This window comes from Austrofundulus limnaeus, unplaced genomic scaffold (assembly GCF_001266775.1).
Source record: "Austrofundulus limnaeus strain Quisiro unplaced genomic scaffold, Austrofundulus_limnaeus-1.0 Scaffold185, whole genome shotgun sequence".
Classification (NCBI taxonomy): Eukaryota; Metazoa; Chordata; class Actinopteri; order Cyprinodontiformes; family Rivulidae; genus Austrofundulus; species Austrofundulus limnaeus.
Window position 1 is genome coordinate 163,501 of NW_013952587.1, and position 18,376 is coordinate 181,876.

Below are 18,376 nucleotides of genomic sequence, written 5' to 3' on the forward strand. Positions count from 1 at the left end.
GCTCTGGAAGCAATCGCTTTTTTCTTTTTTTTTCCTTTCTTTTTTTTGAAGCGAGTGGTTGAAGCAAATGGAGCATAAAAGACCCCTGGTGGCTGAAGAATAAAATCCATGTATAAGCCGCACTGGTCTATAAGCCGCATGGTTCAAAGTTCAGGAAAAAAGTCGTGGCTTATAGTCCGAAAAATACAGTAGATATCAAAAGCCTTTATGTCCAATGTTTTCAGCTGCGTTTTTTTTTTCACAGAATAAATTATTTTTTGCTGTGACTTCCACATTTATCACTGAATTTATCGCGCGATCTCCTTCCTGCTCATCTGTTGGACCGGAGCGGAGCGGAAGTGGTGTAAACTGGACTTGAAATGCACAGCTTCAACCCGCGCAGCGCAGCTGTAACGCATGTAATTAGGGGTTACTGTTAGTCAAAAGCAAAATGGGAAGATTGTATGAGCTGCACTCCTTGTCAGTTCAGTATATTGAACTGAATCCATTGTTTTTCTTTTACTTGACCTGAAGGGAAATCACAATTATTGCATTTATCCCTGCTGTTTGGGTTGTGATGATGATGATGATAGAGCTTTACTCTTTTTGTTGTCTGTTCTTCACAGCCACATGTGAAATGTGTGGGATGGTTGGAGTACGAGACGCTTTTTACTCCAAAACCAAACGTTTCTGCAGCGTGTCTTGTTCCAGGAGTTACTCGTCTAATTCTAAAAAAGCTAGCATTTTGGCACGACTACAGGTGACTATATTCAGGTTTTCAGTTTGCCTCATGCTAATATTTAACTTTAATCGTGCCTGTTCTGATTTTTATAAGGGCAAACCTCCTACAAAAAAGGCTAAAGTCTTACAGAAACAGCCTCTCATGGCAAAATTGGCAGCTTACGCCCAGTACCAAGCAAGTCAGCAGAACCAGGCCAAGTCGAAAGCTGGTAAGTCATCCAAAAGCTGTTGTGATATTTGATGTGTTAACATGTTCAGAGTGATGACCTCCACTCCACCTGTGGGTCCTGTTAGCGGTCCCTGCAGAGACCTTCGACTGGGGGAAGTATATCTGTAGCAATAACACGGTGGGAGCTCCTGTCAGCTGCTTTAAACATGTAAGTAAAACCTGAATCAGGTGAGTCGTGATTTCGTCCTCTTCTGGATAAATTCATTTTCTTTCCCCTGTGCATCAGGCCCCTATGGGGACCTGCTGGGGGGACATAGAAGAAGGAGTGAGGATTGAAGTGCCCAACTCTGACACTAACCTCTCTACAAAGGTGTACTGGATTGCAGAAATTATAAAGCTAGCAGGTGGGTCTGTCAGGAAAAATAAAGATCAACTAGTGCTGTTACAAGATCATTGTGGTGAAATTAGTGTCTTAATCAAGCTGCAGCCCGACTTTGGCCAAGGTTTAAAGTGCGGCAGCAGTTCAGATTGAAACGTCAGGGTCACATCACTGAAGCTTTGCTGTGAGAGCAAATCAGTTTTAAAAACTGAAAGAGGAAGAAATTTATGCACCGTCAGTCAGACAGAAGTCTGTTAACTTTGTGCCAAAACTTCAGTGTACCTAAAAAGCATTTTTCAGTACGTTTATTCTTTAAAAGCTTGTCAGAATGTAGTTTTACTCTGCTGAACCCAGTTTCTCTTTTCTCGTTACACCCCCTAAAATCAGCTTGTAGGCACATTTTGCAGGTGGTGTTTGGGCTGGTTTTAGACTTGGGTGGACCCTGAGGGAGCTGCAGCCCACTGTGGGTTTGACAGGAAGAAACAACAATCAAAAGATATTTTTATTTTTTTAACGTTTAGCTTAGATTTGTTTTCCGTTGACCCTTATGACCCCTTATGACAACACGGTGATGATGAGTCCTGAGACTGGGTTCCGTAATTATCAAACTCCTTAGAATTACTCTTAAGAACGCTGTTAAGAAGTGTGAAATAATTCTTAGTTAAAAGCTGAGCCTTAAAGTCAGTTATCAAGGGTCTCAGTCTTTCTGAGTGAAGCTGACCCCTCCCAAAAAATAAACCACAGAAAGATAAAAGGCAAATTAGATGAGTGGTTAGTGCATCGTTTGTGCACTTGAAATTGTCGTCTGTGCTGCTATGTTTTTTCTTTTGTATATATTAAAGATTATTTGTAAGGGTCATTCAGGGGTCACCATCGCTCCAAAATGAACCAAACTTGTCGAACTTCGTAGTGCTTTGTTTGAGCAGGTTTGTGTCGTTGAAACAATTGTTTGCGCTGCCACAATTTATTAAATATTACACGTTACAATTTCGGCCAAGTCACGTGATCGTCCGAAATTATAACAATTGTTTCAACGACACATACCTGCTCAAACAAAGCACTACGAAGTTCGACAAGTTTGGTTCATTTTTGGTTCATTTTGGAGCGAAGGTGACCCCTGAATGACGCTTATAAATAATCTTTAATATATAAAAAAAACATAGCAGCACAAACGACAATTTCAAGTGCACAAACGAAGCACTAACCACTCAGAATATTTGCATTTATTGTTCTGTGGTTCATTTTTTGGGAGGGGTCAGCTTCACTCAGCTTCTCAGACTTACTTTAAGTGAAGTGTAGGAGTAAATCTTGTGTCTTAGAGCTGATTTGCGACACCTGGCTCTGCAGCAAAGCTGATCCTGGATGACGTAGTTAGAAACACCCCCCCCCCCAGCATGGACCAATCACTGCCTCGGATTTCATCTTCAAGAATATTCTGAGAAATGTCAAGATAAAACTGTGAAAATCCTAAAATAAGTTCACTTTCAACACACTAATGTTCGTCCGTCTCACTTACCAATTGTCTGTAAATTACATCAAATATCCTCATCATGAAAACAGACATTAAGAAAATCTCAGATTTTTTTTCGAAAGCTCAGCTTTAAATGTTTTTTACATCTAAGAGCCCAAGGAAATGCTGAGCTTGCACCCTCCTCTTCCTCCTCTCCACTAAACTGTCGGGCTGAAACTCCCCCAGACCCACGACAAACTTGTCAAGACTTTACCTGTAGCTCCCAAAAATAACAGGAAACTTAAACGCACCATCTGTGTTTTAACAAAACACCCCAAAAAACCTGTAGCTGTCCCAACAACTCATGAGAAAAACTCTGAACTGTCTGCTTTTCTCCCCCGCAGCACTCTGACTGTCCCCTCCTCACACACACACACACACATAGACACGTTTGTTCTTCTATCCTCATGGGGACTTTGCATTGACTTTCATTCATTTACCAGTATTTTCTATCACCATTTGACCCTAAACCTAGCCTACACTTTACATGGGATGTGAACTGGGCTTATGTCCCCATAAGAAACAGTGGGTCCTCACCAGGCTGTGTAGTTTGCTTCATCTCTAAAGAGATGCTGATCTTTAATATTGTTTATTTACTGTTTCAGTTGTGTGGCGTTTAATTTACATTTTGTTGTTCTTTGTTTTTTTTTTTTTTATTCAAGTGCATTTTTTTGTTAGACTGAGAGTCCACTTTGTTAAACATTCTTTAAAAATTAAAGTTTATTGATTAATTACACTTACATATTATGCTTTTATAATTATTAGTTGTAAAATGGTCACCAGGCAATATTATCGTTTATCGCAATAATTTTTGAGACAATTAATCGCCCAGCAAAATTTGTTATCGTGACAGGCCTAGTTCCATCCCACTGTTACGGGGATCTTCTGCATTCACTCACCAGCTGTTAGTTTAATATTTTCTCCAAAAGCCACACAGAAATGTCTGCCTTTTTGTCCAACGTTATGACACTGGTAATAGTTTATTTTTTTTTACCCTTCTGTCTTCTGTATTTCATGATAAAACCTGTTTTCCTCACCTTATTTTAGTTCCTCTGTTCATTATAACTGTGAATAACACACAGGTGGGGAGGAGGATAGCTGTGTTCTCTGTCTTCTCAGTCCATCTCAGACCCCTAATGGTAACTCTTAAGAGACCTCTGGAGCAGTCTTCCATATCTGGGAGATTAAGAGTGATTCTTAGACTGAACAACTTTGACAACTGGTGTTTACACTTGAGTGTAAAACTCCACTCTAAGACGTTTGATAAATACGGGTCCTGATCTCTCAGACTTTATATGACCAAGTGTGAACACTGGTGCATAAAGCTGCACTTTGATCAGGTCAGCAGAGTTGTAAAGTAACTAAGTACAAATACTTCTTTACTGTACTTAAGTAGAATTTTTGGGTATCTGTGCTTTACTTGAGTAATTATTTTCAGCCTACTTTTTACTTCTTACTCCTTACATTTTTTAAAAGGCAAGAAGTAGAAAGTCGTTATTTTTATTTCATTTTTGCTTGTTTTCATTCCAGATTGTTGTTGTAAAAAATAAATACTATCCATATAAGTTGTATCTCCTAGTGAGTTTAATTGTGGTTAAATCAGAAGTACAAATATATAAAACTCTGATACCGTATTAGTTTGTACACAAACAAATCATGTCACACTCCAGCAGGACATAATCATTAAAATAAAAGGACTGTACTTAAGAAGTATATGTATTTCATGAATTATATTATTACATTTGGCCGCAGCCCTCAGATAGATTTTCATTTTGTGGAAAAGGTTTGTGCAGCCTTGATATATGTTTATAAACTGAAACAGACTAGTGCATCCTAAATTTAGCATAAATAAATTATTTTAATACAACAATCATTTCTGCATTTTTTGGGGAGGTCACCTCTTAATAAATGTCCTTACAGAAAAACTAACTGCTCATTTTATATCAGTACTTTTACTTTTAGTACTTAAGTACAAAAATATTAGACACTTTAAGACTTTTACTCAAGTAGACTTTAACTTTTACCAAAGTAAGTTTTTGATAAGATACTTCTCCTTTTACCCAAGTATCACTTTGTGGTACTTTATAAAACACTCCAGGTCAGTCCTGGTAGTTCCAGCACTGAGGTGGTGTTTCCTGTCCCTCTGCAGGGTTCAAGGCACTCCTCCGGTACGAGGGCTTTGACAACGACAGCAGTAAAGACTTCTGGTGTAATTTGTGTGTCCCTGAGGTGCACCCAGTGGGCTGGTGCGCTTCAAGCAACAAACCCCTTGTACCTCCAAAAAGTAGGTGTTTAAACTTCCTGAAACTTGGGTTGTTAATCTGCTGATTGTCCTGAACGCTGACAGTGTTGTCCTGATGGTGATGTGTCTCTCAGGTATACAACATAAGTACTCAAACTGGAAAGCTTTTCTTGTGAAGCGTCTCACTGGAGCAAAAACACTGCCCCCTGACTTTAATGCCAAGGTGAGCCTCAGCAGGTGGATCTAAACTCTAACATTGAATTTGATTTGTTTCTAAACTCAACAACTTTCTCTCTCGTTGAACTCCAGGTTTATGAGAACATGCAGTTTCCATTTAAGAAACTGATGCGGGTAGAGGTGGTGGATAAAAACTACTTGTGCCGGACACGGGTGGCGCTGGTGGAGCAGGTGATCGGAGGTCGCCTCAGGCTGGTCTATGAGGAGAGCCAGGACGGATTGGATGACTTCTGGTGCCACATGTACAGCCCCCTCATCCATAATATAGGCTGGTCACGAAGCATTGGACACCGCTTCAAACGATCAGGTAAAGAACTTTCCTGTCTTTAAAACGGAGCATAAAGACCTCAGTCTGTCTTCTTTTCCTCCCAAACATTTGCTCCTTTGTTCTTTTCCTTCTTGTTGCACTGCTCATTATGTAATCATGTAAATGTCCCTGTGACGGGATGAACGCCAAGCAGTCAGCAACATAACTGCGTAGAATAAATAAACCATTTAATGTTTTTTGCTCTGAGGATTTTATTAATTTATTTAGAGTATTTGTGGAACTCAATGAATTAGTCTTAAAGTCCCTGTGACATGCATAGTCTTCAAATATGAAAAGTCAAAGAGAACATTTATATTTAAGAAACTTGGCATAAAACACACAATTTTAACCATTTTTTCACATAACTGACAGATTTTCTTTTGAACTTGGCTCAGCCAAAGTGAAACAGGAAGTGACATCAAAGGGGAACCCTTTAAGAATGAAAACTCTGATCTTTGTTAAAACAATAATATTTGAACTCCGACTCTTCATCTCTCTGATAGACTCAAAATAAAAAGAAACAACAGATTGTTCTCTACTGTCTGTGTTGTTAGCTGTTGTAGCACTGCTCAGTTCACATGCACCCTTTGACATCACTTCCTGTTACTTCACGTGAACATCTCAACAACTTGTTCATCTCAGTGGTATTTTTTAATTTTCTTTGCAATATGTTATTAATGTTATCTCTCCAAAAATTAATTTAGTTCATTACAAAAATAAGATGTCACAGACACTTTGAAATGTGTGTTTTAGGTTATGAAAGTATTTATTTTAGAAATTCTTTAATACTACTAGGGATGCACGATAACTCATTTTAAGAACCGATACCGATAACCGATAACTTTCTCGTTCTAACAGCCGATAACCGACGGACTCTGTGCTGCATTCAGGAGGTAACGGACATTACATGGTCTCAAATTGGGAGTAGTTGTTCCGGTGTTTATAATTACAAAGTTTGTGTGTAACATACAGGGCTAATTGGTAAAATAATATTAATAATTCTTAAAATGACTGGTTGTTTCTCAGCACAGAGTATTCTAATTATTTTTCTAGAGAGAAAGTTGTTTCTTGTCCGACGCAACTTGAACGTTGCTCGGGTCGTGCCGGACAGGAAGCGACTTCACCAAAACAGATAAAAATAAACACACATTCTCATTGCTGCGCTGACAAACATGTACATATATTATCGGTTCTGTTTGTTATGATATCGGACCAATAAGTATGACATCATAATTCCCTGATATCGGGCCGATAACTATCGTGCACCCCTAAATACTACATTTTGACAGAGTATTAGGACCACACAATGAGATTTTTAAAATTTTTCTTTTAAATTACAAGAATAAAGTCATAATATGATGATATTAAAGTCATAACATTATGAGATTAAAGTCATATTATGAGAATAAAGTCATAATATCCTAAAATTAAAGTGGTAATACTATACCCTTTACACGAAAAAGCATGCAGTTACCACTGTGTTTAAAATGAGGAATGTTGAGCAACTTGTCAAGTTGTTCTTTATTATTGCTTAAAATAAATAGTTAATCTTTTAGCACGTTGGCATCAAATTATCAGTTGCAGGACTTGGAAATTGTGCAAATGACTGTATGACAAACAGAAGCTGTGTTTTAATCAATGGATGCACTGACAGATTTAGTCGTCACATAGTTAATTTGGATGAAAGCATAATAATCTAACAGTGACCCAGGTCATCACAGACTACTTTATAAACACAGACACATGGCTGTACAGCAGGTGTGGGAAAATAAGGAGGAAATGAGGAACGGAAAATGGACACGTTTGATTTTATCTTTTTTTCTCGTAATATTATGACTTTATTCTCATAATAATAATAAAAAAATCTTGTTGTGTGGCTCTAATACTCCGTTAGAGCTGGGCGATATGATCAAAAATTTATATCACTGTATTTTCAACATTTTCACCGGTTTCGCTGTATTTGACGGTATTTTTCTTTTCATCACAGCTCAACTGATAATAAAATGTACAAACCCTGCTTATTGAGGTTTTTTTTTCTTTTACTGTACCTCTGTCTGTGTCGTTGTTTCCCTCCTCTGTGTCTGTTCTTCTCTGACTGGTGGTTGGAGACAGTAGTCATGCATTTTGGTCCAGTCGTGAAGGAGGAGGRTTAAGAAAAGGTTATGATCGGGTTTATTGTTTTATGTTATTTATTAAAGCTTATCAGCACGACTCWSCTTGCACACCAGTCAATTCTAACTCCACTAAACTACTTCCTGCAGGCTTTTCACAATAGAACCACGTTAAGTCTCCATCAGCATAACGTCTCCATATTAACTAAACGCGTTAAATCTAACTGTGCACGTCACTGAAGAGGTGTTTACTACATTCAGCAACGGCGAAAACGGGATGTTTTTTTAAAGGTCAGTCAATATAAGCAGCAGAATCGCCACCGGCGGCTGCAACTAGCTGCTCCAAACATTAGCATGCTAACACTCATAGCGGTGCAGTAAGGAAAAATGTCCCCCAGGAAACAACAGTTCACTGGCGGCCGCGACGAAACGTTCCGCTATTTAAACCGGAATGTCCGGTATACAAAAAATTCATATCGTAACAAAAATAAAAACCGGTAACTGTATACCGCCCAGCACTATACTCCTTCGTAGTACATAACTTGAAAGAAAAGAGCAAACGTGTTATTTTAAAACACAAGAGTTTTAATAAATATATTCTAAGTCTTGTGTGTCCAGATCTGGTCCTGGAGGGCCGCTATTCTGCAGGTTTTACAGGTTTCTCTGCTCTAACACACCTGATCCGAATGAATGGATGATGGAATGAATGGATGATGAACAGGCTTCTGCAGAACTTGAAGAGGTAATTCAGTCACTGACTCAGTGTGTGGAAGCAGAGAAACAGGTACAACATGCAGGACAGTGGCCCTCCAGGACTGAAGACCTCTGGTCAAGAGGTCCAGGGATTTGTTACACAACCAGGATATTAGGGTGTTTAAAAAGTCTCTCTTTAATGTAGTTGTTTGTTTGTTTGTTTGTTTATCCAGATGTCACAAAGAAAACTGATGGTCAAGTCGATGCTCCAGCACAGTACTTTCAGAAGGTAATGCAAACTGAAGTCAGTGTTTTTATACTTTTCAAAATGATGTTGAAAGAAGAAAACCAGTTCTGCACTGCAGGGTTGAGTCAATGTTTTTCTTTTTCTAATAAGTCATCCATCCAGAGTGCTGATTTAATGAGTCTTAAGGTCAAACCTGTCCACAAAAACCCAAACATCCATCTGGAAGTTCAGGTCAAAGCCTAAATCATTACGTGGACACCAGAGGACAGTCAGACAGACTTTTTGTCTTCAGGGGTCTTTCCATGAAGAAGCTCTTCACAACAGTTCATGAGGCTTTGAACAAACAGGTGTGGAGACGAAAACAAGTTAGTCTTTTGTGGGAAAAAGTAAGACATCAAAGTCGCAACAGTATAAGGAGAAAAAGCAGCACGATAAACTTTAAAAACAAGTTGTTTTAAGGTCCTAGCAATCCCTGAAGGAAGGCCTGTCACCTGCTGCCTACATCCCAGAGTTTTAAACAAAGATCTTTTATGATTGGAAATGGAGTTTTTGCTCTTTTGATCAAATAAATATGTGTGATCTGATATAACAGTCAGTAGCTGCATTTCCATTGCAAATGTGCACAAAACTTTGTTGATATTCTGTTAATGTCGAAAAACAGTTTCACAGTTGCAATGTTTCCATTAAGTAAGAAATACTATTAAAGTCACACGTGAATACGTTCGCGATAAGTCATTACATGTTTGTAATGACTTATCGCATTATGCAAACACAATTGCTACCACGACACTAGCGCTCATCATCAGAAGACGTCGGCGTCTTTTATCGAGGCTTTCCAGCGACAAGCCCCTACGGGAGCGGCTACGTATGCTGTGTTTTTGGGAATTGTAGCTGGTGAGTTTACTATTTTAAACTACTTCTGTGATATTACTACTACTTCTACTTCCTGTTATCTTCTTCGTCGTCGTCTTTTTCACCAGTAGAAACAGCCGGTTGTTGATCACATGACTCCAGTGATGTGAAAAAAGTGTTTCCATTGCAGTTTTGAAAAAAACACCAATTTCGATACGGCCGAAAAACCACCTCATCCTAGCGCAAAAATTTTTTGTTGAAAAACGTAATTTCTTTTGAAATTGACGTGTTTCCATTGAGCAAATTTATTTTCGAAATTCTAATTTGCACATTTTCATGGTCAATGGAAACGCAGCTAGTGTGACTCCACTATCACCACATCATATTTGTAGCTTTATGTTTGTAAAACAGATATTAGTGTTTTTAATCACACATTTGATAAATCCTGTGTTCCAGGTTAAAGACGTGGACCAGAGCAGGGACTGGTTCAAAGATGGGATGAAGTTGGAAGCCATCGACCCGCTCAACCTCTCAGCCATCTGCGTGGCCACCGTCAAAAAGGTCCGCTGCTCCACCAGGAAAGGCTGAGCAGTGCGGCGTTCAATCTCGTCTCACACAGCTGGGTTCTGTCCCGTCACAGGTGTTGGCAGACGGGTTCCTAATGATCGGAATCGACGGCTCTGAGGCTGTGGACGGCTCAGACTGGTTCTGCTATCACAGCACCTCCCCGTCCATCTTTCCTGTTGGCTTCTGTGAAATTAACAACATCGAGCTCACCCCTCCGAAAGGTACCGAGCCTCTGAAGTGTACCCAGGCCTGTTTGTGCAGAGGATGACAGGAGCCAGGCTCTGTTTGGATACTCATGATGTCATCACTCTGCTCTCCAGGGTACACTAAACTACCATTTAAATGGTTTGACTACCTCAGAGAAACGGGATCGGTAGCTGCTCCTGTCAAACTCTTTAACAAGGTAGGACGCTGAGGCTTCGTCTTGTGTTCTGGAAGTTGTTTTTATTAATGGGACATGCTTATTTAGGATTTATCAGTACTCCCTGAAGGATAAGTAACCTACATTTACTCTTTATTCTGTTATACTAACAAAATCAGTGTTGTATAAAGCAGGGGTTCTCAAACCATTTGGGTCTGGGGACCCCTTTAAAAAGGTGAAAAAAAATTCCAGGGACCCCCTCGAAAACCCCTTAAATCTTAAAATCAAAACCAAATAAACAATTTAGTGACATTTTTTTGAGGACCCCCGAGATTACCTGTCGCAGACCTCTATTTGAGAACCACTGGTATAAAGTGCCTGAAAGTGATACTTAAATAAAAGTACAAGTACCTTTATCATAAAATTACTTTGGTAAAAGTTAAAGTTTTCTCTAAGAATATTACTTGAGTAAAAGTCTTCAAGTTTCTGATTTAAAGGGGACCTATTATGCAAAATTCACTTTTCAAAGTTTTTTTTTTTCAACTTTGGGTATGTACTTCTTAAAAAATCAGTCCTAGGACCAAAAAAAAAAAGCACCCAGGGGCATATTTACTGTAAGTAAATGTATTTTTAATGTATATTAACGACAAGTTTTATACTACCTACATTTTGTGATGTCACAAGCCGTACGACAACCCACCGCAAACTGCGTTCAGCCCCTTACCTAGCAACCCCCGGGTGAGGCTCCTCCTCCTCAGTATAAAAAGCCGCCATGGTGGTGTTGTGCAATGCACAGCTCATTTCACAACAAGCCTCCAATAGGGCAATGGGTAGAAAAGAAAGAAGCTGCGACCACGACTCTACCTCTGGGTCTGCCTCTGGGTCTCATATGGTTGTACAACGGAGCTTCTGCTATTATTAGCCATGCTAACGTAAACGCTGGCTTTGGAGGGCGGAGTTAATGTCAACAGATTTWTGGAGGGCGGAGTTAATGTCAACAGATTTTTGGAGGGCTTTACCAACAGAGCTCATTAACATAAACAGCTCTTCTGAATGGAAGTCAGAGCAGGCAGAACTAGAAAATGGGAAATTTTGTTATCTGAGAATTATTTTGTGCATTAAATTGAATGAAGATGGTCTGGATAGCCCACAGACATACTATAAACATTTCTAGGACCCATAATTGGTCTCTTTTAAGTATCAAAAGTAGGTTTCTGATACAAAATGTTCTTAAGTAAAAAAAAGTAAAAGTACTGAATGGTTATATTTTCCAAAATACATTCATTGGGAGCTGACCTCTTCAAAAACTGTGACCCGTCACATCGAAATGAGGATCAAGTCCAAAACTGGAATGTGGAGAAACAGGCAGATATAGGGTTTGATTTAAATGTGCAAAAAGTGCATTTTGTCAAAATATAATGAATTAATGCCTTATCAATGTATCATATGAATGAACTGTCTGAAATATAATCACAAAAAAATTTTTTTGAAGCATTTTTTTGAGCATTCGCAACAAAAAAACCCTGATTTTGAGGAAAAACGCATTCAAATTTAGAATTTTTCTCTGTGAGCTAGAAATGTTTTTGTTTCTTTTCAACTGGGAAATCTTCATATAAAAATAATATTTGAGGTTTCCTCTTTATATTGACATAAAAATTTACTCAATAAATTTACATAAAATTAGGATTCAGACCTAATTTTATGTAACCAACAAGACAAATTAAGTCATATCTCTGGATAAGTTTGTGATATCAGAATGACCCAGGAATCTGAAAATGTAGTTTGGTCATTTTGACCAAATTAGACCTAATCCTCATTTCAATTTTTTTATAATGGGATGCAGCATTGATGGATCGTGTACAAACTAAATACAGTATCAGAATACGATATATTTATACTTCTCATCCAACCACAATTAAATTCACTTGATCCAGGAGACACAATTTTTCAGGATAGTATATTTTTAACATCAATTAGCCAAAAATGAAATGGGAGAAACGATTTTCTTCTTACCTTTTTTAAAAAATGTAAGGAGTAGAAGTGAAAAGTACACTGAAAAATAATTACTTAATTAAAGTACAGATAACCAAAACGTCTACTTAAGTACAGTAACAAAGAATTTGTACTTAGTTACTTTACAACTGTGCATGAAATAAGGAACTAGTTTTATCGCTCTGTCTTCCAGGAGGTTCCCAATCATGGTTTCAGGATAGGCATGAAGCTGGAGGCGGTTGATCTGATGGAGCCACGGCTAGTCTGTGTCGCCACAGTAACCAGGATCGTGCATCGGCTCCTAAGGATCCACTTTGACGGCTGGGAGGATGAGTATGACCAGTGGGTGGATTGTGAGTCACCTGACCTCTACCCAGTGGGCTGGTGTCAGCTGACGGGCTACCAGCTGCAGCCTCCAGCCTCTCAGAGTAAGAACACCATGACTGCACACATTTATTTATACCCACATGCGCCCACTTGGTTTGTTGGTGTGTGGAAGCTACAAATAACAATCCTGTTCTCTATAGAGGACTGAAATTAAAAGCGGAAATCTATAAATGGCCCAGTAAACTAATAAATATGCTGAAAATGCACCAGTTAATTTAAAAAGAGAACTTTACCTCATGTTTCATAATTTAATTGACCTTCATATTTATTTTTCCATCTTATTTTCAACAAATTGAATATTTTAGTACATAATTTACATTTTACGCTTTTAAAGGGCTAGTGTTGCATGTTTCTCAGGCATATACACTGCTCAAAAAATAAAGGGAACACTTAAACAACGCATGCTAAGTCCAAGTAAATCAAACTTTTGTGAAGCACATTCAACTCTGTACAGAACAAAGTACTCAATGTGAATATTTCATTGATTAAGATCGGGAGATGGCGTGTGTTGTTTAAGTGTTCCTTTTATTTTTTTGAGCAGTGTAGTTCAATTCTATACCATTATAAAGTAACTAAGTCAACTTCAGTTGTTAATAACCTCTTGAGCCCCATGCCAAAACAGCATTTCCCGTTTTCTATTTAACTTCTGTTAACCTAAGATCTGTCAGTTGAACCTGGACATGTTTCGTATCAATAGAAAGCTAGGAATCTTAGCTAAAAGTTCATAAAAACTATAGTTACATTCACAAACACAGTTCAAACATCAAGCAATTAAATCAGAAAGTACACAAACTGTACAAAATGGGATTGTTGCAAATCTGTAAATACATTCAAGTAAAACTGTAAAGGAAAAAATAGTTTGTATACCATCATCATTTGTAAATACGTCAACATATTTCAGAACCGAGGTGTACCACAATACCATCATACCACCCAAACCTACTCTGTATGGATTTTAAGGTGTGTCTCCTGTTTCATGCTCAGTTTAACATGTCTAACTGTGTCTCCTCTGTTTGTCCTCAGTTCAAGGTGTCTAACTGTGTCTCCTGACTTGATGTTATTTGTTTTCTGGTTTCAGGTAACAGAGACATGTCCCAGTCTGTGCCCAAGCAGAAGAAGAAGACTCCTCAGTACAAAGGCCAAAAGAAAAGTCAGTAGTCCTTCTTCTTCATCACTTTGCCTCTTCTTCCTCCTTTTTGTCCCTTTCTTCTGCTTTGTCACACCTGCTTTATTTCAAGTGGAGGAAAACTGGTGTGACAGGCAGAATAACACCAGTTCACTGTGATTGTGGACTTGTTTTGTAAAAACAGACCCTGGGGAAAAGCTGATCATCTATTTGTGCAGCTGCTTGTGTTTTCTCAGCATCACTCTGCATGTGATCAAACACTTCCTGTGGTGAATTTCTACAACGCTCTCCTTTAAAAACCCTGAAGCAGACCAATCAAATCCTGACAGGTGCTGGTTGTATAAAACCCAGAGCTTCTATTAAACACCTGTCGCCATCTACTGGTTGATCTGTGGAACTAAAAGGAGGACAGGAAGTGACTGAGCTGGAGTTATCACTTCATTAATCCCTTCAATTCTGTCAGTGGTGGGCAGCGCTAATTTAAAAATTAGTTCCACTAGCCCTAAAACACTAACTCAAATATTTAGGTCCCTTAATTCTAAAGCACTAATGCACTGAAAGTTTTAGCAAAAGCTAATTCTAAAGCACTAATGCACTGAAAGTTTTAGCAAAAGCTAATTCTAAAGCACTACTGCACTGAAAGTTTTAGCAAAAGCTAATTCTAAAGCACTAAAAAAACCCAGTCAACCCATGAACATTCTTCAACAGACAATATGAGTCACGTATTACCATGTAGCTCTCTTTAGACATATCATTGACATTCCACAGCTGTATTTGGGTTCATATATTGTCACCAGGGGCCTCATGTACAAAGACTTGCGTGGATTTCTTACTGAAACCTGACATACGGTCAAATCCAGAAAACTGCGTACGCACAAAAAAATCCAGATGTATCAAACTGTGCATACGCCGGAATCCACGCACAGTGCTTTTGTACATCACAATTAACGTGGAACTGAGCGCAGGTGAGACACCTCCCCTGACACGCCTTCATTAACATATGTTAAACAGATGCAAATTACTTCCTGCGTGTGTGAAGGACACGTTTGAGTGATCCCTGCGCGATCAGAAATGATTTCTAATGTCATAAAAATAATGAATTAAATATAATGTGTGAGAAAAAATCCTAAGTAAAAATAGGAATAAAATATGTTTATCACACAAAGAACGAGTGATTATGTGTCGCACGCTGCTGTGTTGCGCAACCGGCTCATCCATCCATTCTGAGTCAGAAAATATTAACTTTGCGCACGAGTTTATTACCATAATTACTGTAAACACAGAGGAAATTAAATGTTTGGTAGAACATATATCTTAGTTTATTTCATAGTTGATATGAAGAAACGAGTCTCTGCGCCTCAGTAGAGTTTTCATGACGTGACGTGATGTTGGAGAGTCTCCACAAAGGCTGCACGTAGTCTGTCTATCTGTCAAGCTTTGTCTCTCCTACTTATAGTATTTTCACAAGTTGTAAAGTGTACTTCCACRTGTCATTTTGGAGAAATCTACAGCAACGTTTGAAACCCCTCCACTGCCGGCGAGGGTGTGCGAGCTCCAGAGCGCGACCATAACTCAGCCTTTAGAATCATATGGATGATACGATTCCATTGGTCATGACTCTGCTTTAGGTGGACTGGACTGATACAGTCCTGATGGGTCTGCCAGCTCCCTCTGGAAAGCTCCTGTGGAGCCCCAGTTCAATCGCTGCTGCTGCACGTGCACGTGTGGCGCACGCGGCTCGCTGCGTCACGCTCCCAGAGCGCAGCAGTGCCAAACTAAAAAATGATTTTTCCTCAAAACGGCTGATGAGCCACTCATCATCGGAAATTTATATCTGTTCATAAATAAAAGCTCTGCGTGTTACACTATTTAATATATCCTCCAGTCAGGCTGAATCTGTTCCTGTTAAATGTATTTTTGGCACAACTTTGCACGTCCTTTATTTAACTGCATCCATGTGGATGTAGTAATTGTTAATCATGTGGATGTAATAATTGTTAATCATGTGTGTCTGCTGTGAACAATAATCATTTTGACATCATGAACAGTTTCTCAGAATCACCTCTAAGTGTCGCCAATGGAACCAAAGCCACAGTAACGTGTGACACCAGCCCTGGAGTTGGCGTGGGGCTGCACACATTTCCACGTTCAGTTGGGTTTTGATACATCCGGAGATTTGCGTGGATAATGACGTATGCAAGGTTTTTGTGTGTTGATACAAGAGGCCCCTGGTGGAAAAGTGACACACATTTGGACAAAATGTGTGACAGCTCAGCTGTTAACATTAATGTTGATCAATAACATTTATAGACCTCAGTTAGTGCTTCTAGATTTAGTCTATCAAGTGCTAATCCACTAATAAATTTTAAAATTAGCAAAAGCCCTAAAGCACTAATCAGGAAATTAGTTCCCCTATTAGTGCTTTAGTGCTTTAGGGGAACTGTGCCCACCACTGAATTCTGTCATTTAAGTAATGTTCATGAATCCTTTTCTTGGTCTTTCAGAATCATTTTAACATTTATTTTCATTAGTTTTTACTGTAGTTAATCAGTCAAAGCCATTATTCAATGTTTTGTCCCCCCAAAAACTGAAGAAAAACAAAAATTAAAACATAAGAAGTAGGATTTATTTTAGTTCCTCAAAATGAAAGTTAACTGTGAGTGGCAAAAGTATTCATCACACCTGTGGGTTTTTATCTTTTTAGTGTGAACAACATGAAAATTTTTCAATATTTTATTATTAGCCAAATAATAAGACAAAACAAACAAACAAAAAAAAACTGATCAGTATTCTGTTCCAGATTGGTACTTTGTGTCACTACCTCCTGCACCAGTTCCAGCCTCAGGTCTTTTCAGGTCTGTCTCCTTGATCCTGGTTAGGGCTGGGCGGTATGTCCTCAAATTCATATCACAGAATAAACTGAATCCCTTCAGAGTAACTGTATAAATCGCAGTAGAAAATTATCATAAAAAGCAAAGATAATGTAATTTTTAGAGCATTTATTTAGCAGAAAACTGTAATTATAATCTAGCTCATTATTTTTGCTGTAGTATAATGTTTTATATATTGTAAAACGGTTTCAACAACAAAAACATTTCTCAAATTTTCAACATCAAAATAAAGTGGATGTTATAACCAGTACTTCAAGTAAAATTAGTCATTTAGACATAAAAACATTCTAAGTGGTCTAAAATATTACAGTGTGACAGGATCTTAAGCTGCACATTGTCCTGTCATAAAACTATTTCTGATAACTGGAATGCAAGTGTGGTGAAGCCAAATAAATGTAACATCTGTCTGCCATACATGAGCTTCTGCCTGCTGAACGTAGCTGCTGCTCTCAGAGCAGAACTGTTACATTAGCAAGATGGATTTATGACTGAACAAATGTCCACATCTTTTTTCATCACCTCTGTGGGTAACAATACAGAAAAAACAAGTTTTGCTCTGACAACTTGGGTGTGAAAAAACTGTGATTGTTAAGGCTTTGCTCTGCGTGAAATGTAGCGAGAGGGAGGGAATGATCCTGCGACACGATGTAACTTTTCTACAGCAGGAGGGGAAATTGAGGATTTATTCTCTCTATTCATGTTTTAAAACACTACATTTTTTCATTTATTTTCAGAATATTTTGAACTCCTTCTGCTCAGTTGTCTCTGCACTCATAGCCATGTTGATACAGGTGTGATGATGTAACTGACCACAGGACGATAGAGGGTCCATTTCTACCATAGACCAACTTCATATTGTTTTTACTGTCTTTCACATATACAGCGCAATCCTAATCCTGGTCCATCAGACCTCAGGAGTTCAGAGGTCTGATGGACCAGTTTCATGGAGACAGACCTGAATGGAGTTCAGTCACCTGTTGGAAGGTGGACCTCAGTCCCAGTCTCAAATCTCTGGTTTGTATTTGGCTCCATCTTTCCTTCAACTCTGCCCAGATTCTCTGCTGATTTTTAAAAATCATGCTCACATCATGATGCTGCCACCTCCGTGCTTCACTGTAGGTTTGGTGTTCTCATTATGATGAGAGGTAGGAATGTGCGATATGGCAAAAAATTCATATCACGGTATATATTATGATGAGTGGCGGTAACGATATATATCACGATATAAAACTTATAATAGAAAACAAATAAATCTCATTAATTGAGTGGAATAAATATGTACAGGTAAAAAAATTTAGACCTTAAAATCTCCTTTTTCAAGGAACACTTTAAAGTCTCCCATAAAAACCTAAATTTAAGGGAGACCTACCTGGTTAAATCAAAGATTTTATATATAAATCTCATTAATTGAGTGGAATAAATATGTATAGGTAAAAAAATTTCGACCTTTAAATCTCCTTTTTTAAGGGACACTTTAAAGTCTCCCATAAAAATCTAAATTTAAGGGAGATCTACCTGGTTAAATCAAATATATATATATAGGTAAAAAAATTTCGACCTTTAAATCTCCTTTTTTAAGGGACAC

The 18,376-nt window shown here is 38.4% G+C and overlaps 1 protein-coding gene across 2 annotated transcripts in view; it reads left to right on the forward strand.

Moving 5' to 3' along the window:
* The window catches only part of mbtd1 (mbt domain containing 1), a 28,289-nt gene that overhangs the window by 4,436 nt on the left and 5,477 nt on the right, over positions 1 to 18,376 (forward strand). For both annotated transcript variants that reach the window (XM_014018189.1, XM_014018190.1), the window contains exons 3-15: positions 606 to 739; positions 815 to 929; positions 1,015 to 1,097; positions 1,176 to 1,293; positions 4,928 to 5,062; positions 5,155 to 5,243; positions 5,330 to 5,564; positions 8,602 to 8,657; positions 9,924 to 10,028; positions 10,108 to 10,255; positions 10,355 to 10,437; positions 12,581 to 12,815; positions 13,853 to 13,924. In XM_014018189.1, the coding sequence (XP_013873643.1) occupies positions 606 to 739; positions 815 to 929; positions 1,015 to 1,097; positions 1,176 to 1,293; positions 4,928 to 5,062; positions 5,155 to 5,243; positions 5,330 to 5,564; positions 8,602 to 8,657; positions 9,924 to 10,028; positions 10,108 to 10,255; positions 10,355 to 10,437; positions 12,581 to 12,815; positions 13,853 to 13,924 (1,608 nt within the window). The remainder of the gene's footprint in view (positions 1 to 605; positions 740 to 814; positions 930 to 1,014; positions 1,098 to 1,175; positions 1,294 to 4,927; positions 5,063 to 5,154; positions 5,244 to 5,329; positions 5,565 to 8,601; positions 8,658 to 9,923; positions 10,029 to 10,107; positions 10,256 to 10,354; positions 10,438 to 12,580; positions 12,816 to 13,852; positions 13,925 to 18,376) is intronic.